General features: G+C 41.4%; 1 protein-coding gene across 1 annotated transcript in view; it reads left to right on the forward strand.

Moving 5' to 3' along the window:
* Positions 1-13,627, forward strand: part of BSN (bassoon presynaptic cytomatrix protein) — a 222,519-nt gene extending 208,892 nt beyond the window's left edge. Inside the window, exons 6-12 of the mRNA XM_034440718.3 lie at positions 1,435-3,595; positions 3,937-4,838; positions 6,055-6,148; positions 7,911-8,051; positions 9,853-9,907; positions 10,207-10,303; positions 12,335-13,627. Coding sequence (XP_034296609.2) covers positions 1,435-3,595; positions 3,937-4,838; positions 6,055-6,148; positions 7,911-8,051; positions 9,853-9,893 — 3,339 coding nt within the window. The 3' untranslated portion in view covers positions 9,894-9,907; positions 10,207-10,303; positions 12,335-13,627. The remainder of the gene's footprint in view (positions 1-1,434; positions 3,596-3,936; positions 4,839-6,054; positions 6,149-7,910; positions 8,052-9,852; positions 9,908-10,206; positions 10,304-12,334) is intronic.
* The last annotated feature ends 10,748 nt before the right edge of the window (positions 13,628-24,375 follow it).

The raw sequence follows: 24,375 nt of genomic DNA on the forward strand, positions 1-24,375 counted from the left end.
CTCACTCACCCACCACTCACCTCCAATGTGCGGCCCGGTCCTTAACAGATCAAGACCGGTACCAACCCATGGCCCAGGGGTTGGGGACTCCTAGTCTAAATCATTTTCAAAGCATGTAGAGCCAAACTAGAGAATAATACTTGCTAATAGATACTTCTGATGAGATCATCACATTCATACTTTCTTTTCCTCAATAATTACTCCTGTGTTTTACCCTTTCTTTCTCACTCCTCATCTTGATTTATGAAGCTGACTTATTATTCTATACCTTGAGGGAATCCAGTGTTCAATAATAAGAAGTATAAACAACTCAAATTGAAAATATCAAAATTAATGTATTATTTCTCTTCAGCAAATAATTATCATGTCAGACTGATGGCATTTGTCCTCTAAATTGAGACATTTTGCCTGGCCTAGAGGAAATCTGAAGGCACCCTAGCTCTTCAGGATCAATCTAATATGCTGAATTGGAACAACTGCTATTGCCATCGTCAGGATCATATGATAGTTTCTCTTTTGATTATTGATCCTAAGTATTTATTTAAATATGCATGTTATTTGCATGATTTCATTTAGTCTTGCGTGGCCTTTTTCTTGGGAGGGTGGGGGAGTGACCTGTCTTGCAAGATTCAGTGAGAAGCAACATTTTTTAAAAAAATACCTATGTGAAATTATTAGCCATTATGATATTAGGGACCCTTTAGGGACTATACTTCACTTGTGGATTTTGCATAGCATTTCACCCTAATTGCCAAAATAACAAAGAAACAAAAATTTGAAACCCTACAACAATCTGAGTCGCACAAACAGTGAATTTTAATTTCTTCAGACCCCAGCCAGACTACCTAAGATATATAGATGTTTCATCTGCAAAGCAGAAATATTCTCTCCCCACCCCACCCCACCCCCAAGATATACAGATTTGACTTATTTAAATCTGTGAATCATACTAGATTAATTTTGTATGGGTGCGTTAGGAAAAAATAGTTTGACTTCTGCCTCTTCCCATTTTTTTCTCAGTGTCAGTAACTATGCCTGTTGATAGAGCAGATGTTTGCCAGCAACATTATTATTCATTCAAGATGTTTTAGTATCAAGAAATACTTGTCTCCCACATTAGGAATTATTTTTATAAAGTGCATTTTGTTCATATATTTCACTCCAAAGAAGCTACCAACAGCCTTTATAAACTGGTCATATTAGAGCCTTATCAGATAGTGCTTAAGTCCACTAAGTGCTAGTGTTTTAGAAAAAAAATGTTAAAACATCAAAATATTAATATTAAAAGCATTTAAAATATTAATATCTAGAATTAATCTTTTACATCTGCCCTTGGGAAAAAGTGCAGACCAGAGTTATCAACTGCCCCTCCTAGTAAGTGAAAAATCTTCCATCGTGCCTCTGAATTTAACCAGAACTTCCATTGCTTTTTAGATTTCAACCTTGCAATCAAACACCCTCATTCGGAAAGTGAAGCGGACCCTGCCTAGCCCCCCACCAGAAGAAGCTCAGCTTCCTCTGACCAGCCAAGCCCACTCACAGATGTACATGCCTGGCTTCATGCCAAAGGGTATTGGTGGGCAGCCCATCCAAGTGACCAAAGCCAGCCTCCTTAGAGAACTCGACCGGGACTTGAAGCTGGTAGAGCACGAATCCACAAAACTGAGAAAGAAACAAGCCGAGCTGGATGAAGAAGAGAAAGAGATTGATGCCAAGCTGAAGTACCTGGAATTGGGGATCAACCAGAGAAAAGAATCTTTGCTGAAGGATCGGAATGTTGGCGATTATCGATATTTAAGATGCTTGGGAGAGAATCGAGATTATATGTCCGACAGCGAACTAAATAACCTTCGCCTCTCTGGTTATGAGAGTGGAAGTCTCCTGACAAGGCCCATCGCCACCCCTTCTAACCAATATGCAGAATTTTCCAGCACCCAGTATACTTCAGCAACTTCCTACACCCCGTACCAGTACTCCTCAGTTCAGACCGCTGCACCAGGCCCAGCTACATTCCAGCAAACAAGATTTCAACCTCCATACTATCCTCCAGCAAGCAGCGGTCCTACTCAAAATGATTTCCAGCCAAGCCAGATGCCTGCTTACCCTTCCCAAACTACATACCAGGCACATAGCTTCACCCCAAGTACTGGGTATCAGTCTGAACTGGGCCTACAGAGCCACCAAGGCTTCTGCCCACCTTACCAAGTTCAGACCGCTTATCCCAGTCAGACACCCTTGCAACCTGCCCAGGGTGCTCTTCTTCAGACTCATGCAGACACCCACACAACCTCCCAGAAGCCGAGACAGACCACACTGGCTGACTTAGAGCAGAAGATCCTGACCAATTATGAAGTCATTAGCAATCCCACTGTGGTGATCTCTGCTGCAACTCCAGAAGTGATCTACAGCACCGCAACAGTGACCAGCAGTTACGATCAACACAAAGCCCCAGAAGGGAGGCCAGGAGATAGGAGCAGTGTTGCACAAAGTCCCTCTAAGGGCTATTCCTCGGACTCTCTATACACCAATCTAGAGCAAAATATTCCTCGGAACTATGTGATGATTGATGATATCAGTGAATTAACCAAAGAGAGCAGCACAGGAGAGGGTCAGAAAGGGGATTTGCCATCACACAGCAGCAATGGACTGCCTATCAAAGAAAAGAGGGAGGTTGCAGATGTAGATGTGTCTGGCAGGCCTTGTTGCTATTCAAAAGGAGAAGAGGAGTCTGAAGAGGATATTTATGATCATCATGGTCCTGACCATCGGGGGAAAAGCTATCCTAAAAGCACAGAGAGCAATGGGAGAGTATCAGGTAGTTCGTATTACTATGGAGACAGTGATTATAGGCCATCTTCTCGTCCAGACAAGCATGGAGCAAGTATGGGAGTACAAAAACACTCTTCAAAAAATCTGGCCCCTGCTGTCATCTCTTCCAAGCGCAGCAAGCATAGGAAACAAGGTATGGAGCAGAAGATCTCCAAATTCTCCCCTATAGAAGAAGCCAAAGATGTAGAATCAGATCTGGCCTCCTATACAGCGACTACATCAGTCAGTAGCAGCAGTGTAGCATCCAGAGCAAGGAAAATGCAAGATGATATCACTTATGGCCTAAAGAAAAATGTATATGAACAGCAGAAATATTATAGTGTATCCAACAGAGATGGGATGGAAGAAGATGATAGAGCATATAGTGGTGGGCGATCAAGATCCTCTGGATATGTGTCAGAAAAACTGTCAAGTCGTGAAATTAGAAGCAGATCTTATGAAAGAGAGAGCATGGAGAGGCCTCAGAAAGGAAGCTCCAAGCCTTCCTCCCTTAGTATGAGTCAGAGTCGTGGGCGACCTCCAATTCGCACGCAAACCTCAGAAGAAGAAAGTCCTATCAGTCCCTTAGGGAAATCCATGGGCGTATCACGATCCTCAGGTGGACCTCTTCCTCAGTCTGCTGGAGATACTTGCTCCCAGTTTTGCTCTAGTCACTCATTGCCTGATGTACAAGAACATATTAAAGATGTGCCAAGAACCCACTCTTACAAACACGAAGAAGGCTACATCATGGACGATTCACACTGTGTTGTTTCAGACAGTGAAGGTAATAACTACCTGTAGTGACTTATCTCCAAGCATGCCCAAGCGGGTCATATTTGCAAAGAAAATGCCACAAATTCCATTTGCTTGCCATGTGCCTTTATCATGATTTCACTTTCTGTTTTATGTTAGCATGTTGCACATTGCATGTCCTAATGTTGTTCACTGCTTGTTCAGTGTGTTTCTGTGCTGAGGTTTCTGTTTTTATATTTCCTGAGTGGCTGCCATGACATACCCTGTATTCCTGTGATAAGCTTCTTCTCTATTTCATTGCATGGCTTCCATCAGAATACATTCCTAGCTTTGGATCAGGAGATTCACTGTGATCTTTTTTGGTTTCTGAAGCCTACCACTTGGGCCAAGAGGAGACGGACTGGTTTGACAAACCAAGAGAACCTCGTTCAGAGAGGATGAGGCATTACGGTGGCCATTCCTCATCCTCTCAGAAGAGAGGTCCAGTTAAACACACCTATCATGATTATGATGAGCCCCCAGATGAAGACTTGTGGCATCATGATGACTATTCCCACCCACGTCACTCTTCCTCCAAAGATCACAGGCACCATGGAGATTATGGGCGACATTCATCTTCCTCCCGCCACTCCACTGATGATCTACCCAAGAGATCATCCAGGCAACACCCAAGAGAACCAAGCCGCCATGAGTCACATGGACGTGGACATGGGCAGCCCATTTCCCAGAAGAAGGCTCAGCAACCAGATACAAGAACACAGCAAGGTTATCCTCCCAGCTCCTCGGAGTATCCTCAACAGTCCCGACAGTCGTCTGGCTATCATCATACCTCAGAGCCCCAAAAATCCCAGAGGCAGATGCAACATGGGCTGCCATCTCAGCAGCCAAAATCTGAGCCTCTGTCTCACCAACAGCAGCAGCAGCAGCAGCAGCAAAAGCAGCAGCAGCAGCCGCAGCAGCAGCAGCAGCAGCCGCAGCAGCAGCAGCAGCAGCAGCCCAGGCAACAGCAAGTTGGGCAGCAGCAACCATCATCTCGGCAGCAGCAACCACCAGGCAGACAACCTCAGCAGCAGCATCAAGCAGGTCCTTCTCATCAACAGCCACAGCAGGTTCGGATGCAGCAGCAACAACCACAACAACAGCAACAGCCACCACTGGGAACCCAAGCCCAACCATCCTTACGGCCAGCCCAACAGCAGCCTGGTCAGCCTCAGCCATCAGGCAAACCGCAGCCAACTGCCCAAGCACAACCTAGCGCTCACCAAGCAGGACCAGTGAGTACCACTTCAATTTTCTTGAAGGAGCGATGGTTGATCATTCCATCATTGCTAACTGCCTGTTGTCTCGCCCTTCATTAAGGTGTGAATGATCTGTTCTAGGGTAGCAAATGTGTTCATTCATCTCACTATCCCACACACAAAAACCAAATGGAATAAATATGTATTCATGGAACACATGAATCATTCTACAGTCTAGATGAATATATTATATGCAGGTAAGTTGTCTTGGTGGATGGATTGCAAGAGTTAATCATGGTATCAGAGGTTATAGAGGAAACATTCTGTTCAGCAACATGTTGGAGAGAAGTAAAAAAAAAATTAAATGGGGGGGAATAGAATAATTATGGGGGTAGGCCAGCTCCCTAGATTTCTGAAGGAGGCTTAATTTGTAGTCAAAGGTCAGGAGATGTAAGGGACTGAGAGAATAAACATGGGAGATAGGAAGAAGAGCTGGGGCAATAGTCAGACAAGCTCTATCCACAGAAGGAATGGGGATGGACAAAGTATCTCAGAAGGGATCCTCCATTATTCTCTGGGAAGTAAGGACAAGGGAGGGGAAAGATTCTGTTACCTTAACCTTATAATAAAGGTATTATTACGGTGGTAATGATTGTTTTGGTTTCCTGCCTGGATTACCTCAGAGGGCTGACAGGACAGTAGAGCCCACAGCCACAGGGCAGCTTTCAGCAATTCCAAGTTTGGGGGTTGAGTCCCCAAAGGACGCCAAAGATTTAATTTTTAATTTGACAGGTTAGAATATTTAAATACACAGAGGATGATCATATTTAATTATATTCAGCTAAGTAATTTTAATATTTACATCGTATTTATTTCTTGACCCAGACTTGTTTGATCCTGCCCTCCGCTATTTTGAAATGTGGTTTCTAGTTTGCCACCCGTTGGTCTAAAATGAGCCCCATCTGAAAACAGTTACTCTTTTCTGTCATTGAGTCTAGAATTAAAGAAATTTAGAAACATTGGAGAGAAGGGGATCTATGGAGAATTAGAATGAGTAAAGGGCCAATTAGAAATAACAAAGATGAGTCAGCTTTTTAAAATTATGGCATCAAAGCTGCTAGGTATGTTTTCAGCAGATGGGTTTTATATTAAGATAAGTTTTCTCTAACATGCATTGCTATCCCCCAAATCAGAGACGGGGGGGGGGAGTCTTTCTTAAACCAACAAATGAAACTTCTGTTTCCCATTATAGGCTAAAGCAGAACAGCCAGATGTATCCAAGCCTACCACAAAAGTGCCACAGGTGGGGAAAGCACCCCAGACACAACCGCAGGGGACAACTGGAGGTCAGTAAGCAGCTTCTCAACTAGGCAGCTGTTTTTAGCACCTAGTATTGTGTGCATTTCACTAGGACAGGGGTCTGCAACCTTAAACACTCAAAGAACCATTTGGACCTGTTTCCTACAGAAAAGAAAACACCGGGAGCCACAAAACCCTTCCCGTGCCTGACTATTTCTTGAGCGGCCACAAAACTAGCATATATAGTTGAATTAAACGTTCTGTTTTCTTCTGAAACTTTTCTTTTCTTGGATTTATCCATGGTTGATTTACCGGGGGTTGAAAAGCTCAATAAATCGCGTCCCGGCAGGTTTCGCACATTGGCAGTTGTGACGCAAATTTTGAGTGACGGAGCCGCAGCAGAGGAGTGAAAGCGCCACATGCGGCTCCAGAGCCGCAGGTTGCTGAACCCTGCACTAGGGAATGCTAGCGGAGTTAATTTTCCAAGGAAAGATTCCACTTGCTTTTTCAAAATGAGTTCCAAAATGATCACATGACACCCTAGGCAAGATCAAGAAGAGAAAAGCTTGGCCACGGTTGGCCTCAAAATATGTGCCAATTAGTATAGAATTAATTCACAGGAGACTAGAATTGTGTAAATCATGGTAAAGGTGTCACAAGTAGAATACCTAAAAGAAGCCTTCTTAGTGTCTTCTTCCTGTGAACAAAGAGGCTGGAGCATCTCAACCTGATTAAAATCTGATAATAAATTGCTTGCTCTTTACTTAGCTCAGCTTAAAATACTACTTAATTGAGAAATGCATATCGATAACTTCCAGTTACTTTATGTGCCTGAAAAAAATGGCCCTTCCTACAGAGGGTCAGTAATTGGGCAGATAAGACATAAGTTTCTTTTGACTTGTCCTCATACTTTGCAACCCATTTCATTGAGAATTCAGATTGGAACTTATATTTTTATTTTCAGAAAGGCTATCAAGGTGCATATATTCATGTTAGCCTTTTTTATTTTATTTATCAAATTTATTGATCACCCAAAATAACTCTGGGCGGCTTTTGAACTGCTTAAATCAGGGATGTCCAACATTGGCAACTGTAAGACATGGCTGGCTGGGGAATACTGGAAGTTGAAATCCACAGGTCTTAAAATTTGAAAAATTGGAAACCTCTGATTTACTGAATATTTAGCTGTTATGTTTTTCTATTATGTTAAATTTATTTTAGTTGGGCATTAGGTTCTTTTGTATTTTCTTTTATTTCTGGTCACTGAGACAGAGGTGGGTTTCAGCAAATTCTGACCAGTTCTGGAGAACCGGTAGCAGAAATTTTGAGTAGTTCAGAGAAATTTTGAATAAATTTTGAGTAAAAATTCTGACTGGCCCCGCCCCCATCTATTCTCTGCCTCTCGAATCCCAGCTGATCAGGAGGAAATGGGGATTTTACAGTATCCTTTCCCTGGATTGGGGTGGGAATGGAGATTTTACAGTATCCTTCCCCTGCCACACCCACCAAGCCACGCCCACCAAGCCACACCAGGCCCACCAAGCCACACCCACAGAACCGGTAGTAAAAATTTTTGAAACCCACCACTGCACTGAGAGTACCATTTTCTGTATGGAAAGATTGGATATAAACATTCTAAACAAATGAATGCTTGCCACTACATTTTTTTTTCTTGCAAGACTGGTTATATTTCATTAGTGAGTAAAGATAATTAATTTTTTTATGAACTGCTTCCTGGTGGTATTGTAGGACATACATTTCATTGAATTCATACATATTAATTTATTTCATCATCACTTTCTCTCATAGGCATTAAATTGGGCCCCAAACCAACAGGCGCATCCTTATCTACAGGAGCAGCAGCTGGACAGCCAGGAACAGAGGGTGAAAGTGTCTTATCCAAAATCCTGCCAGGAGGGGCAGCAGAACAAGCAGGCAAATTGACAGAAGGTGGGAATTCTGAGTCACAATATTTTCAAGTGTTCACTTTTCAGATAATTGTCAGATGATTGTGATTCAAATGATCTGTCCTGCTGCTCTGTCTGTTAGCAGTCAAAATGGTTATAACCTCAGAAACCATACACCAAGGGTCTTCAAACTATAGCCCACGGGCTGCATACAGCCCACCGAAACCATTAATCCGGCTCGTGCAGGACTATGAGGCTGCCCCACCCACATCGCCCCACCCATCCATCGGCCCCCACCCTTCAGCCAAGCACAGGACTTACCTTCGCGAGCCCCGCAGGCTGGAACTGGAAGGTAAGGCCAACATCTTTCGCCAGCAGAGTGCTTCTGGAGGCGGGGGAGGTGAAAAACGGGCCGTGTGGACGCCGCGGGAGGCCAAAAACGGGCCCATTTTTGGCCTCCCCGGTCTCCAGTAGCACTCTGCAGGCCAAAAAGGGGTGCATGGAGGCCTCCCGAGGCATCCGCGTGCCCTGTTTTTTACCTCCCCCGCCTCCAAAAGAGAGAGAGAGAGAGATAGACACAGAGAGAAAGAGAGACAGAAAGGTAGATAGACACAGAGAGAGAGAGAGACAAGACACAGAGAGAGTCAGAGAGAGAGAGAGAGAGAGAAGACACACAGAAAGAGAGAGAGAGAAAGAGAGACAAGACACAGAGAGAGACAGAGAGAGAAAGAAGAGACACAAAGAGAGTGGGGGAGGGAGAGAGGGAGAGAGACCTGTTGATTGTAAGCTCCTCGGGGCTGAGAAGAATTGCTGCAAAACTGAGTTTCCTGAAGTGGACCACTAGACTCCTAAACAACTGAAAAAACGATCTAGTAAAAAGAAAAGTCAACCAAAAGAGCAACATGCAAACAAAAGCAAATAAAACACCCTCAGGAGCAAAACAAATTAAAGTTTAATTTATGTGCCTTGTTTAAAGGACTGCTAAATTGGCCACGTCCACTTAGTCACATGACCACATAGCCACGCCCACCCAGCCAGCTCAGCCCCCCCAACAGACTGAGACTATGAATTGGCCCCCTGCCGTGAATTGAGGACCCCTTCCATACATTGTTTGGGGACAGGATTTTAGGACCAGAACAGGACCATCACTTACCTTTTTTTGGGGAAATCTTACTCAGTGGCCAATCACCAAGAATGGTCTATCACTCTCTGTTACAAATGCTAGTGACTTCTGGGTAGCAACACCTTGTTGTTTAATTCTCCCCCAAAAGTGTATCATTTGTGTCATTTATTTTGTTTGTACAACCTTTTATGTCCTATTTTCTTAGTCTTGTGGTGCTTCCAATCAAACAAAGTAAGTACAATTCAAAGAAAGCACCTTAAAAGATATGGAAAAAGAATCACTCCAGCCCAACATTCCTGGCTAACTAAAGGAAGCTCTTTTATCCACCATAATACTGGCACTTCCTGCAAAATAACTACCCTTTCAGAGCTTTCCTGGAGGCCCAGAGGAAACAAGGCACTTCAGAGCATGGAGATTGCTACTGAGAAGGAGCATCACGTGAGCTTGAGAAGAGCTATTTCCATTCAACAGGCTAATTCCACCAGAATTTTTGTTTCATTAATTGTTTTTACTGAGTGTTGAATCTATTATATTTTTATTGCACTGATATTACTATAAACTGCCCTTCCTGTGCTTTATGAATGCCAACAGGTCATGCATAAATATTTTAGAGAAAAAAAAACCCTGAAGATCTGGTTAAAAGAATATAGAGCTTCAGACTCAACCTTATACTGTATCAGATGGTTTTACGCACTGATTTGTCTTTCCTTTACTCCAACAGCCGTATCAGCTTTTGGCAAGAAATTCACATCGTTTTGGTGAGAGTACAATATTCGGTGAGTCATACTGGGTCCTCCATGCACCATCCTCAATGTCCTTATCCGTAACTACCAGGGCCATGTCAACGTGCTGAAATGCCAGAACCCAGAAATTTCTTATTTATTACTTGAAATAATTCTGTTCCCATCAGGGACCTTAAATTGACATGAGACCTGAAGCAGGTCATCCTATTGCTGCTTAATCTGAGTATCCCTTTATTTTCCTTTCTGTTTTCCTTTCTTTCTTTTTTTTAAGTTCCTTTCTGTTTACCAACAGCTGTTTCTTTTTCTTGTTCGTCTCATCATTGATTCAACAGGCATTTGGGGAAATAAGTGAAATCTCATCCTTGCACTGGAAAAATCTATGAAGAATCCATTGGAATTCATTTGCCGCTCTGAACTCTGGGTATAATAGTGAGTATCATCTGTTTGCCTCCATTTCCACATCTGCCACGATGTATCAGGAGTAGAAATGTGATCAATAGTTGACTTTCATCAAAAGTGACTGAGAGACAATTCCTAGGAGATAAAATCCTGAAGGTTGGTGGTGGTGGTTTTTAACCCAATGATATGATTTCCATCTTAGATGAAGGTAACAGGTAACAGTAACAGAGTTGGAAGCGACCTTGGAGGTCATCTAGTCCAACCCCTGCTCACGCAGGAGACTATACTAGGGATTCGAATTGCTGAACTGCCGACCTTTCTGATCGACAAGCTCAGTGTCTTAGCTACTGAGCCATCTAGCCAGGCTAATTTGCCTGTGTTAAATAGGTTAATTGGGTGCTGCACAACATTAACAGAAATGACCACAGAACTCTAATAGTACATATCAGGTCTGTGCAGATTTTATTGTGTGTATTGAGCCCTAGAATCAGATTGTATGAAATGGAAGGGGCCTTATCTCTGCCACAGCACCTGCCCTCTGGGACAACATCCAAAGTTCATATTGCCCTGTCCTTCCTGCCTTTAAATGAGCCTTGGCTTTCCCCCCAGGCCTTGGCTTGGTTCATTGTTGGGCTTCTTTAGGTTGGAAGACAGTTCTTATTGTTCCTCTGGGAAACAATTATTCTTGCCTGATTCTGTAATATTTCTTGCCTTTTTTAATTTGTGAGATACCAAGCGTCATTCTGGAGTTAGGCATCTCAAGAAAGGTGTTTTACAAATACATAAAAGAAATAAATCAAGAGTTTTTCTACATTGCAGCTTTAAGGTATTGACAAGCTGGAAATGAAGCCAGTTCAAGAAATCTCTCAGATGTCCACCCCTTCCTCCTTTCTGTCTACTCAGTTGACTTGCAATTCTGTCTGGACCAATTCCTGATTGGTCAGTTCCCCTGCTCCTCTTGCAATTTCCTGAAAGGAAAAGGAAATGGTTTTGTACGTTGCTGAATTGAGTTCTACCAAGAAAGCAACATGGAAATCTAATAAACTATTCTTATTTTGAAAAACTAGGAAGATACATGACCAACGATGATCACAGAGGTAGTTCTCGCTTAACAACCACAATTGGAACCAGTATTTCTATTGCTAAGCGTTAAGTATTATATCACTTGACCATACTAACTTATGACATCAGTTCTGGCTGTGGTCATTAAGTGAATCACTGCTAGTTGTTAAGCACAACATCCCATGACTGCAACTTGCAGCTTCCTGATGGCTTCCCCGTTGATTTGCTTATCAGAATCTCTCTGTGAAGGTTGAAAATGATTATAGTGGGACTATGGGATGTTGTGACCATCGTAAGTGCATGCCGATTGCCAAGCACCCGAATTGCAATCACATGACTGCAGAGATGCTACAATGGCTAACATTGTAGATCACATTGTAGGAGTCTGGTTTTTGTCTGTTTGAAACAGCTCACTAAAAGGACTACACATATTTAATTGGGGAGGGGAGAACGAATTTATCCCTGTTGATAATAGCTTTTTTACACTTCTTGCTTCAGTATACAGAATGAAATATGAACTGACTATACATCCAGGTTGGAGCAAAGAGGTGAGATGGAAAAGATGTGGTCTCTTTGGGAAAACATGCTTTCATGTATATTGTCCTGGGTGCTCCAGTATATGAAAGGATTGCATCTCAAATAGAAGCAACTAATTTAATTAGTACTCAATTGTTCAGTTTTGACTGATTACCATTTCTAGCTGTTTCAACCTTTACCTTCACTTTGTACAACCACAACATTCCACGACAACATGATACAATGTATTCGTACTTCTGCAATTAATGTCCCAGATATTGTCCAATAGCTCTGGAGGGTACGAAGATGCGGAAGATTGGATGAGCTCCTCCACTGATTGGGTTATTATTCACTCGTCATTACATATAAAAGATGCATCGTGTAGCTTTTTCAGTAGGTATTCTTGGGGACTCTGTTCCCCCAATTCTTGAAATATTATAAATTTATTTCTGTGATTTTTTTTATTTTTTTTGTCTTATCAAGCTTTCGAAACCATGGAAAACCACTAGGTTCAGAGGACGAAACAGAAGAGCTATTCATACAGTTTTATCCCTGTGGATGTCATAAGATGCTCTTTGAAGACGCCTGAGCCAACTGTTGGCCACAAAGGACTTTCAAAGCCACTGTTGTCAATCCGTGTTCTGCAAGCCTCAAGGGTTGAAAGCAGTTTCTTAGACTGAGAAGATGTACGTAAGAAGGTGCAATTAGAGAAGAGGGGCTTGTCACACAGGCATGCCACTTTTCTGTCGCTTGAGATGTTTGGGACTCCAGAAACTACCTATGACTGTAGTTCCATTTGTGCCTAGCATCTGATTTTGGGAACCATGGCCTTCTCTTAGGATTATACACAAAGTTACTGAATTTTAACTCTAGTTCTTCATAGGTTTTTCCCATTCTTCAAAATGTGCTTGAACTGAGGGCTGGGAGCTGGATGCTCCATTCTCCTTCACATTCCAGTTTGCCCCATCAACCCCCATCCCCTCCAGTGTTTGTTCCCTCTCATCATCCCTGCAATGGAAAGTCTGGGACGAAGGGAACTCTGACTAGGACCTAACACTGTTTCACTACTGAGTTAAGAGGCCATAGGACTGAAAGGCAGTGCAAACTGGCTGACTATTGACTGACACAAATGCTGGCCAGGCATGTCTTATCAGCCACCCAAAGCCATCCTGAAGCCATTCTAAAGCATTCAAATGGCAGTGCTTTTCATTGTTAATGTTGTGCATTGTTTTATGTATGCCTGGGATTTTTTTTTTAAAAAAAAAACAGCCTTAATCATTCCACTTTTATTTACATGTATACCTCATTGGTGCCCAGAAACTGGGGGCTTGGTTTATTATTTTTTGTGAGGTTCCTTTTATGTTTTTTCTTTTCTTTTCTTTTCTTTTGCATAGTATCATATGTCATTAATCTCTTAACTTTGTACTGAGTTAGCATCTGGGCTGTTGTCGGCAGAAGCAATAGAGTGCAGAAGGCTATCAAGAGCACAATCCAGTGTGATGAGAAGAGCTTGCCTCTGCCATCCTCCTTTATCCTACTGTGCAATTCAAGTCCTTCTTAAGCCATTATTGGTGGGCATGCTCAGAAAGATGGAGGAGCTACTTGGAACAGCGTGTTGATAAACCTGCCCGCTTGGAGCTCTTTGCACTGTAAATGGCAAGAGCCGAAAGAACACCCTGTGAAACAGCTCCTTTGGTGGTGGTTGTTTTTTTGGTTTTTTTACTTTTTTTGTTGTTGTAAAAAAAAAAAATCCAGTAAATGTACAGATGCTCCAGTTCCCATTTGTCTGTGCTGTTTCCTGCCCGTCTTTCATCCACGCTGAGCATGTTCAAGAACAACAATTCATTGGTGTGACCCATAGGAGCTTCCATTCACCATGGGTAACAGCAAAATGATTCTCATGTCTAATGTTCTATGCAATGAAATTACAAAATTTTAAAGACAACTGTTAATATTTAATAAGTTCAATGTTATGTATAAGGATTTAATTGCAAACGTGCTATCAAGAACCTGGATAGATATCTTTATATCGAACACCTGTGTGTATGAAGTTTCCAATTAGTGGCATGCTTGACCCGTTCAAGGGACACTTTTGCCAAAGGGTAGCCATAGAGCCAGTGACTGTCTCTGTCTGTAGTAGAGCATGGCTTGCTACTTCTCTGCACGGTTTCATCTACTTAGAATGCTTGCCGTTTGTTCTTTGCTTGAAATTCTTTTTTTTTTTCTTCCAGTTGGTTCATCTTCTTTACTGAATGCCATTACAGATTTATGCACTTGTTATTGAAGCCCTATCGATGACACCATGAAGAGTAATTATTCCACAGAACGTTACACTAGATTTTCTATATTTAATTGCACTCACTCTAGGCCCCTTGACACGTCCTCTCCTGCAACTGCCTAGGGTCTACTTTTAGGGGCTTCTTGGCATGGTCCAAACCTAATGCACATTCCTCCTGACCAAAATGTAAATGAAAATCCTATCTAAGTATTCAAGAATTGCAGCCTAGAAAAGTATCCCAAGAATGAAATATATTTACAAACATAGCAAGGGAGACTGAACAGATCTGTCATTAATTAACACATCAATTCCTCTTTTCTGCCTTCTGAACTTGGAGAGCAAAGGTGCAACTAATGACTGTTAATACATATAGAACTACTCAACCTACCTTTCTGAAATTCTGAAAATGTGGAAGCAGAGAACCACCAGGTGGTTAGTTCAAAACTGGAGTAAATGGAGTGCCAAATCTGAAGCAATCCCACGTTTCCACCAAGCCCTTAATGCATTGATAGCAAAGCTATTTTCTCCCCGTAGGACTTGATTGAAAGCCAGAATACCACACAAAAACTGGAACAAAAATATATACCTTTTTATATTGAGAAAAATGGAGTGGGGCAAGAGAAAGCTAATATATATTTTACAAGTTAGATTCTTCAAAATGTGGAAAGTTTATAATCTTTTGATACAGAAAATATAGTTTGTGTTCCTGTTTGGCAATGCACTTGACAAGGATGCTACAGGTCCTGAATGTCACCTCTGTATAATGCTACAAATACATCAATAAGCTCTGAATCACACTGTGCATGAAGGCAATTTTTTCAGGAGTACTGCTGACATGTATATTTTAGAAATATCTTTTTCCCACAGAGATTGAAATAAGATTTAGTAAAGGGAGATAGTAGGCCAATGAGTAATTTCATGTTAGCCATAGTGATACCATCCAGGTATCATATTTGCACAATCAACAGTTGATCCCAGCTGCTTGACTAAAATTCCTATCTAATACAAATATATGTGAGAATATGTTTCATATACTCATGTGTTGCCTTTGCTTGCACTTAAAACACCTTAGTTGTACACTAAAAAAAGTATATGATGTGATCCTTAGGTAAGTGTGTGTTATTCTAAAAAAGCCTTATTATTCTAAGACTGGTTTGGACCACTGGCATATAAAGTGATATATCTCATCATTTAAAAGCACTAATTTGATATTTTGTAAGCAGCATTCTAACAAAAGTCTTCCATGGTTGCTACAAGCTCAAAGTATAGTCTCTGTATCCTGACTCTATATCTTAGAATATATATTCATTTCCCCATGATTCTGGTTTCTTAGGTTCATAGCTCTGTTGATTGAGGTGAAACAAGGCAGACTGAAAATCTTACCAGCTGCATGGACCATGAAAACAGTACAGTTGTATCAGATCTCTGTTACGGCAAGGATTCCGCCTTTAGTAGCCCTTTGTAAGGGCAAGTAGGAAGCTATATCTGTGGTTATTCAGTAGATACTGACCACAGAATTCAGCTTCTAAGTCAGGCTGCATACATATTGGCTGTATGACCCTTGGCAGTATCTCCTTTGCCTGTTCTGTCTGTAGTTTGAATGAGTGTGAAACCTGTAAAGTTAAGCTAGTCATTTCCTAAGAGGCAGGACTTGGTGGAAAAACTCCTTGGCTCTGTGTTGCTCCACAATTTTACTTATAATCAACCAATTGCTTATGTTTGCACAGTAACAATGTGCAATAACATAACCACATGCCTTTCATAATGCACTAAGTTAAAAGGTAGTTGACTAGTTTGTTTAGTGTCACATGCAGCATTTAAAACTATGGGGTCCTTGGTGCTTTCTGAATTTGGTGCACCAATGTTACCTAGTTTGGTAATGAAATGTTTGCAAGGAAATAACCAAACTCAGAGAGCACCAAGGAACCCACAGTTCCACCTGAGCTACAATATTTTTTTCTATCAGTAGCCTTTAAAACTCTCCATCTGCAGAAGTCCTTTTACCAGAGGAATTAACCCATTGTATTTAATGTGAATTCCTGCACAGGTCATTTGATTTTGTAGTTGGTTAGACCTAGGAAAACAAAGGGTCAATTTTTACATTTAATTGTGTTTCAGTAAATTTCCAGCATTGCTGAATTGGTCATTTTTCTAGCAAAAATACAAGATTTAGACAAGAAGCTTATATTTTGTTCTACTGCAGTAAAAAAAAAAAATTAGCTCAGGAAAGCATTAAATGAATTCCATGGAATGCACACTTGCCTTGGTGCAGAGTTTTCACCTCAAACATCTAGTTTAATACCAGTGCTTCATTCTAGGCTTGCAGTAAGTGCAAAATTATCTGAATATTTGAATTGTTTTAATAATGGGCAGGCTGGAAATCATTTCTAACAGAACAGGAGGATTAAAACTAATATTCCTAGTAGAACTTCCTCATGTGTGGTTTACCTATAGAGTTTATTTAACATATGGGTACATCATCATCTTTTCAGGATAAATGTAATACATTTTGGGAAGTTATTTCAACTAGAATGGCAAACTGAAGCAGTGAGACTCCCACCATTCATTCATTCACTCACTCACTCACTCACTCACTGAATACTGAGAAGAGGGATTTGGTTCCAAATGTAGAGACCAAGCTATCTGGTAAGGACAAGCATGTTTTTTCACTCAGTTTCTTTCCAGCCACCCAGCCACTCTTTTTCTTAGGCTCCCAGCAATGACAAGTGCATAATCTGAGGATGCTTCTTCAGAACTCTAGACTGAATTTGTGTTCCCTACTGGTTTTCTCAACAGTGGCTGCTACAATCTCCCTTGACCCCTTCCATTGTAAATACCTGTACAGTGTGTAAAATAAAAGTCTCACATGGTATGAAGAAAAACAACAACTCCCCAAGAAAACAATCAACTCACAGCCCCCTTTTGTGGGGGCTCCATCTCAATGACCAGCACACCTGCCAACTCTTGCTTTTGTGTAGAAAAACAAAATCAACAAACAAAGCCTGGTGTTTGTAATTAACTTTTCTGAACTGTTTTCCTTCTTGCAAAGCATAGCAGAGTCCCATAAAGCTGTTGTGGCTGTCACATGACATGTACCGTCCATGCTCTCCTCCTGCCTTCAGTTTCGAATTATTTTTCTTTTTTTTTCTTTTCTTTATTTTTTTGTATTATTTTGGAGGCGGCAGAGTTCTGTATAGAACCAACAACCCATCAAACAAAAGAAGAAGTTTACAGTTGTAAGTGCAATGACCTTTATCTGAACATTGTAAATGATGTGTGTGTCCTGCTGTGCTCTGTGAGAACTTGTAGTATTTCAGTGTAACACCTCATGTATTGTGATTCCGTATGGCAAGTTGCCCTACAAGGTATTTCTGTGGAAAACAGAATAAAAGAACTTGATATGATTTACAAGGTGCTTTAGTTTAATCTCTGACTCCTAGAAACACCTGAACTTGAGGGACTGCCTTAGTAGAGTTTTCCTTAGTATGTGAGATCATTCAACCTCTTGGAGTCCCAAATGAGTTAACAGTAGCACCCAAAAATAATAAGTTAGAAAAGTCAAGCTTGAAAACACTAGTCATTGCATTCTAGCAAAATTGGCAGTAAACATTGCAGATGGTCAATCCAGATTGCCATGCCCAAATCAGATCAAAGTTCACACTAGCTACCAAAAAGAAAACCAAAGCCATCCAGACCACATTCCACCACCAGCAGGGAAGATACAGAAACACCAGTGGCTCAAAAAATCTCAAAAGGCTGTTTCATAATTCAAGTAGCAAAAAATTATGGTAGTTCTTGGATCATCATCATCAATTATACCAAAACAACCAGGGAGGATCCAAGGTATCATTTTATTTATTGGTTCAGCAAGTCACCAGACCTAAGAATCAAGAATACATATAGGTTAAAAAAAATTTAAAATATTGAATACATATAAAATACAGTTAAGGAGATATATAGTCACTTGGATAGAATATAGGAAGTTACCTAGCAACAAGGGTAAAGCTAACAAATTCAGTGAGACTTCCATATTTTTAAATGACTAAGTACAAGCAAGGTTTTCATCTATAATCTGACTTCTTTGTTATGGTTGAGTTGTTAGGATGAGAATGTGCTATGACTGTCACTTGTCCTTGAGTTGTTAGGTCTCCTTGGTAACCTGATACTTCTTTCTAAATCAAAAGGGGTCCTTTTTTTGTTCTGTTTAGCACTACTTTATACAACTGTATGTGTTTGTGGTTGTTTTGAAGCCAAAATGTGCTAAGAAAGTAAATTATCCCTTATTGCCAAGGGATTTCTCTCAGATTGTGTTTTATTGCAAGTGTATCTGCTTTAAATGCTAGCAGCCCATATTGAAAACTAGTCTTCCTATCTTTATTATGGATATGATAGAAAACATAAAAGCATAACTAATATGCATCCATTCCTGTCAGGAAAAGGACAATGTTCATACAAATGGACCCCAAAAATTGTACTGTGCCAATATCAATGGACATTCTCCTATCTCTGAATTATACTTTCCCATAAATCCATATTATACTACAAGTATTATTAATTCATTAATGACACTGCTGTTTAATATGCATAGTTCTGAACTTGTTAATATTTGGGACAAATCTTGTAAGACAGAAAAAATATTTGGTACAGATCCAAATATCAATGGGATGGGATAGTTACCGATGGCAGCTGCATTTACAATAGTTACAATAGTCAAACCTTCACATTACCATAACGTATTCAATACATATGGATCAAATGAAAAGATTCCCTGAAATGAAGCTGGTAAAAACTTATTTGGCTTTTTACTGCATGCTAGACATTCAAGCTATTTGCATACCTGGATGCAACCCAAGGCTATGAATCAGAACAGCTATTAGCAAGATAAACACTGGTCTATTATATGGTGTTTCTAATTTGATTAGATGTTGAGATGCTCAGTATGCTTTTCACAAGCGCATACAGTGTCATTTAGCAGGAGATAAAGATGCCATTCTTTCCCAATTTACTCCCCTCAAAATGGGGCTCCCTACTTCATGTGAATCCTACCATTTTAGTCCATTTCTAAGAAGGAATAACAGAATGACATTTTATAATTCTGCAAGCAAAGTTTCATAGTGGTGTTATGGAGATGTTCTTGCTCTCCAGCTATTTAGGAGTAAATATGTGCAGCAGTTGCTGCATTGTATTTTCTTTGCCCAAAGACAGGCCTAGTGACAACAGACCTCCTAACAGCACCAAGGAGAATTAGCTCAACAACCAACTGGACAGTTACTCCCAGAAAAGTTCATTTAAATATGCTTCTCAACAACAATGTGATGAGCACTTCTTAATGATCTTCCTCTAAAAGTGACTGGAATGGGATCATACTAGAGAACATTCAGACATGTAGTCTGGCCACTAATACAGTGATTAGCGGGCCTGAAAGATCTCATTGGATCAACAATAGAAATGTCCCCTCTCCATTTCACAATGAAAACTGCCAGTCAGAACTACAAACATCATGTTCAAATGATGGGGAAGAAAGCCAGAGCACAGCCGATGGAACAGTAGGTTGCTTAAGCTATCAGTGGAAGTCAGCAATGGGAATCTGATGAAAAGGGAAAGTTTAAAACCATACAATACATGGCTGAGGAAAATAATAGGGAGGGAGAAGAAAGGGATAGAATTTCTGTAAATCCTTGTATTAAAACCACAATTAAACCAACCAAAAAAAAATCAAATCATTCTATTTTTGATTGATTGATTGATTTCACCATCCAACTCCAAAGGACTGTGGGCAGCTCTTAATATAAAAACAAAGTAACAAGTTACAATCAAAACAAAAATCCCTTTATATAATGTTATAATTATATAAGCAGGATCTATTTATATGATTTTAAGACAGGATCAGCAGTAAGTTGTTACTGAGTTATGATATGCTAAAATCACTTAAATGTTTGATGAGTTTTTGACTTTTTTTAGTATTTGAGTGCACTTGTACATGCGCCAAAATGAATCCATGCTGTTGAACCCCTTTTATTGTGTGGGATTTGGCACATATGCATCTACACCTGCATATAGAAGCACAAGCATGTCTTATCACAAACAAAGCCTCATGCATATTCATGGACAATATGGAGGAAGATGCCCAAGCAAGGCTCCTTCCAATAGGAAGCCTGCATGAATTTACAATGAGAAATGTCTTTTCTCAGATCTCCAATAAATCTCTTCCATCCCACTGAAATCTCTTACCCTTATGTGTTACTGTACCTGGATTTTTCTCACCCACCTCCATACGGATGCAGCTCCTACTCAGAGCCTGAACAAGACATCTGCCATCCAGGACTTTGCGTGGCTGTTCTACTGATTAGATTCAAGCCAGACACGCCATTCAGCATGTGTCACTTGTTGCCTCCAGCCACACTTTAAGAAGGCTAGTTCCTCATTAGATTTCACAGGGAGAAGCCTCTTGACCCCTGAGAGTTTGCTGGCTAGATCAGTGGAAAAGACACTCCCCAAAAGACCAATTTTGTCATCAACAGCCTCAAGCAAAGAGGAGATTCACGCCTGCTGATAGCCAACGTCATCTAGTGCCAGGTTCAAATTTAGAAAGAGTGGTTGGCAGATTAGTAGTTGCACAGCTTTCCTGTGGGAGTTGTGGGGCACATGCTATTCCCCGTTTTGTACTGGCACAGGAACATGTAAGCCTACACAGGCAGTGCTGGCGCACATTGAGGAAAGGAACCCTTTCTTTGCCAAGAGAGGTGCATTCTCTCCCCCATGGGGTCATGAAGCAATTCTTTCCAAGGTGACAGCCCAAAGTGAGGCACTTCCCATTGTGTAGAACAGTTTTTCTCAACCTCAGCAACGTTAAGAAGTCTGGACTTTAACTCCCAGAATTCCCCAACCAGAATGCTGGCTGGGGAATTCTGGGAGTTAAAGTCCACATACCTGCTAAATTTGAGAAATGCCAGTTTAGAGGGTTTCCCTTCCTTCAGTGAAGAAGACAGTATTCCCTCTTCATGAACAGCTTCCAAGGACAGCTCTCCTTAGAAAGAAGAAACATTGTTTTCTATTATCTCTATGAAATTGGCTTACATACATCCTGCACCAGCCTTCTAAACCCATACTCTCAAAATATGTTGGGATAGCAATTCCTAAAGGCATTCTGCTTAGGAATTCTGGGAAATGCAGCTTCAACATATCCAGAAATAAAGAAGGTTGTTTTATCCAGTTTTAATCCTAAATTCTTAAAGGGTTGGGGCCCCATGACGTGCTACTATTTATTAAGCTCAATTATTTCCTTTGGAACTTTTAATGTTGTTTATTTAGCTCAGTCACTACCTTGGAATCTTTAATAAGTTCCTTTAGGCCCTTCCTTTGCTTGTTGATCACTTTCAGTCTCTCTGATAGGATCCCTTGGTACCTCTTTGTCAATCTCCAGTGCATGTGGCATTATCGGATAGAGCACATCAGTGAAAATTTGGGGTAGAGAAAGAACCAGTGGGACATTAAGTAGCTGAGATTCTCTTCAGTTCTATCCTTGTTAAGCATTTCAGGAGGAACTGGGGTAGTGGGACTAATGACCTTATGCTTTTCTCATGCCCCATTCTGAAAACAACCACAGTAAGGAATGACTCTCCATCTGCTAAACATCAGTAGGCTGCAATGAAAACAGTGCATGGTTTCATATACTGTACAAAGTTTATTTATTTATTTATTTATTTATTATTTAAATTTATATACTGCCCTTCTCCCGAAGGACTCAGGGCGGTGTACAGCCAAAAATAAAAACATAAAAATATAAAATTTAAAACAATTTAAAAGTATATTAAATAAATTTGGCCCATATTAATTAAAACACCCCTTTTTTTAAAAAAAACGAATTAAAAACAATTAAAAGAGCTACGCCAGCCTGGCTTGCTGGAATAGAAAAGTTTTGAGGGCACGGCGGAAGGTGCGTAGATCCGGGATCCTTCGTATCTCCGGGGGCAGCTCGTTCCAAAGGGCAGGTGCCCCCACAGAGAAGGCTCTCCCCCTGGGGGCCGCCAGTCGACATTGTTTGACCAATGGCACCCTGAGGAGCCCTTCTCTGTGGGAGCATACTGGCCAGTGGGAGGCTACCAGTGACAGAAGGCGGTCTCATAGATACTCAGGTCCTAAGCCATGGAGCACTCTAAAGATGGTAACCAATACCCTGAAGCGCACCCGGAAGACCACCGGGAGCCAGTGCAGTTCGCGCAGGAGAGGTGTTACATGGGAGCGCCACGTCGCTCCCACAATCACCCACGCGGCCGCATTCTGGACCAGTTGGAACCTCCAGGTGCTCTTCAAGGGGAGCCCCATGTAGAGAGCATTACAGTAGTCCAGGCGGGAAGTGACAAGGGCATTAGTGACCATGTGTAAGGAGTCCCGATCCAGAAAGGGACGCAACTGGCGAATCAGGCGAACCTGGTAAAAAGCCCCCCTGGCCACAGCTGTCACATGTTCTTCTAAAGACAGCCGTGTATCCAGGAGGACGCCCAAGTTGCGAGCCCTCTCCGTGGTTTAACTATGATTTACAAAACAAACCACAATTGGCCCAAACCAATCAAACTACAGGTTTTAGTGTGTTACATTTAATGTTTACATTTTTTTTTGTTTAGCAGCAAGAATGATGAAGCAATTACATTTTAGTCTCCAACTAGAACATATCATGAAAGCTAAAGCAGTGTAAAATATCTGTACCATCACAGAAACTATAACCGCAGCATCCTAATTGTTGAAGCATGAGCCAAAGGACAGGGACATAGACACACAATAGACACCAAATTGGAAGAGGCTTTGACAAATAGCTTTCCATTTTTGATTAAGGAGAATTGCTAACACACTAAATAAGATGCTGAGCTAAGCTTCTACATTATCATCACCTGGTAACTATCTCCACGACATTTCGTTTGTCATTCCAAAGGGCTCTAGGAAATGCAAATAAGGCAAAATACCCAGAGCTGTGTACACTTTAAACCTAGTTTGAGGGGGGGAAAAATACTTTGGGCCTTTTCAAATGCAGCACCTCTGCGCCGAGGTGGTGCAGTGGTTAGAGTGCAGTACTGTAGGCTACTTCAACTGATTGCTAACTGCACTTCGGCAGTTCGATTCTCACCAGCTCAAGGTTGACTCAGCCTTCCATCCTTCCGAGGTGGGTAAAATGAGGACCCAGATTGTTGGGGGCAATAGACTGACTCTGTAAACCTCTTAGAGAGGGCTGTAAAAGCACTGTGAAGCGGTATAAGTGCTATTGCTATTAAAGCTGATGTTTTTTTTCCTTCAGATTCCCTTCATTAAAGCAGTCTCGTAACACTTTAAAAGAGGGCTCAAATGTCATGCAGAAAAGTAAAGTCTCAGCACCACCACTGAAGCAGCCATGTATTGGGAAAGTGAGTTGGGGGGGGGTGATTCTTTTTTTCATCCTGTAGTTCTAGAATGCAGAATACATCATGTGAAGCTGAAGGTGGGGAGGATTCTAGATAAGCAGCTCTTCAGTGTGTGTGAGGTTCATCTATGGAAGACAGCGTGCATGATGACAGGCAACTTGAACAGCTTTAATATCACTTAACTCTATATTATTTGAGCTTCACTATCAAAACCAATGTGTTTATTTCCATCTTAGATGTTACAGAAAAATTGGGGTGGGTAGGGAATCTGTGGTACTCGAGCCACAGTGGCCCAGTGGTTAGAATGCAGTACTGCAGGCTAATTCTGTTGACTGCCAGGCTGCCAGCAGTTTGGCAGTTCGATTCTCAACGGCTCAAGGCTGACTCAGTTTTCCAGGTCGGTAAAACGAGGAGCATTATTGTTGAGGGGCAATATACTGATTATAAACCGCTTAGAGGGCTGTAAAGCACTGTGAAGCGATATATAAGTCTAACTGCTATTGCTAAGTGCTATTTCCCAAGAATCACATTGGCCAGGAGTGATTGGGGCAGATGATGCCTTCCTTCAGATATGGAAGAGACCATCTCGCTCCAGCCTGTCATACAGGGTTAAAAGATGAGCTGTGTACACCTTTCGGAAAACGGGCATTCCCCCCCCTCCCATAGTGGTATCTTCCAAGCACTCCTCTCAATTACTGAAGCAGCCGCACCTTTTTTCCAAGGACGCGCAGCTCCTGAAGCCACGCCCAGCTCCCTCCCTAATCCTAACATTTCCCAAACGCTGTATTATTGGCACCTGACGTTTAAGTGGCATAAAGGTTTTTGCTGGCTTTCCATTGGAAAAAGACCCCGGC

This window comes from Pantherophis guttatus, chromosome 2, assembly GCF_059756535.1.
Source record: "Pantherophis guttatus breed Tessera chromosome 2, ASM5975653v1, whole genome shotgun sequence".
Classification (NCBI taxonomy): Eukaryota; Metazoa; Chordata; class Lepidosauria; order Squamata; family Colubridae; genus Pantherophis; species Pantherophis guttatus.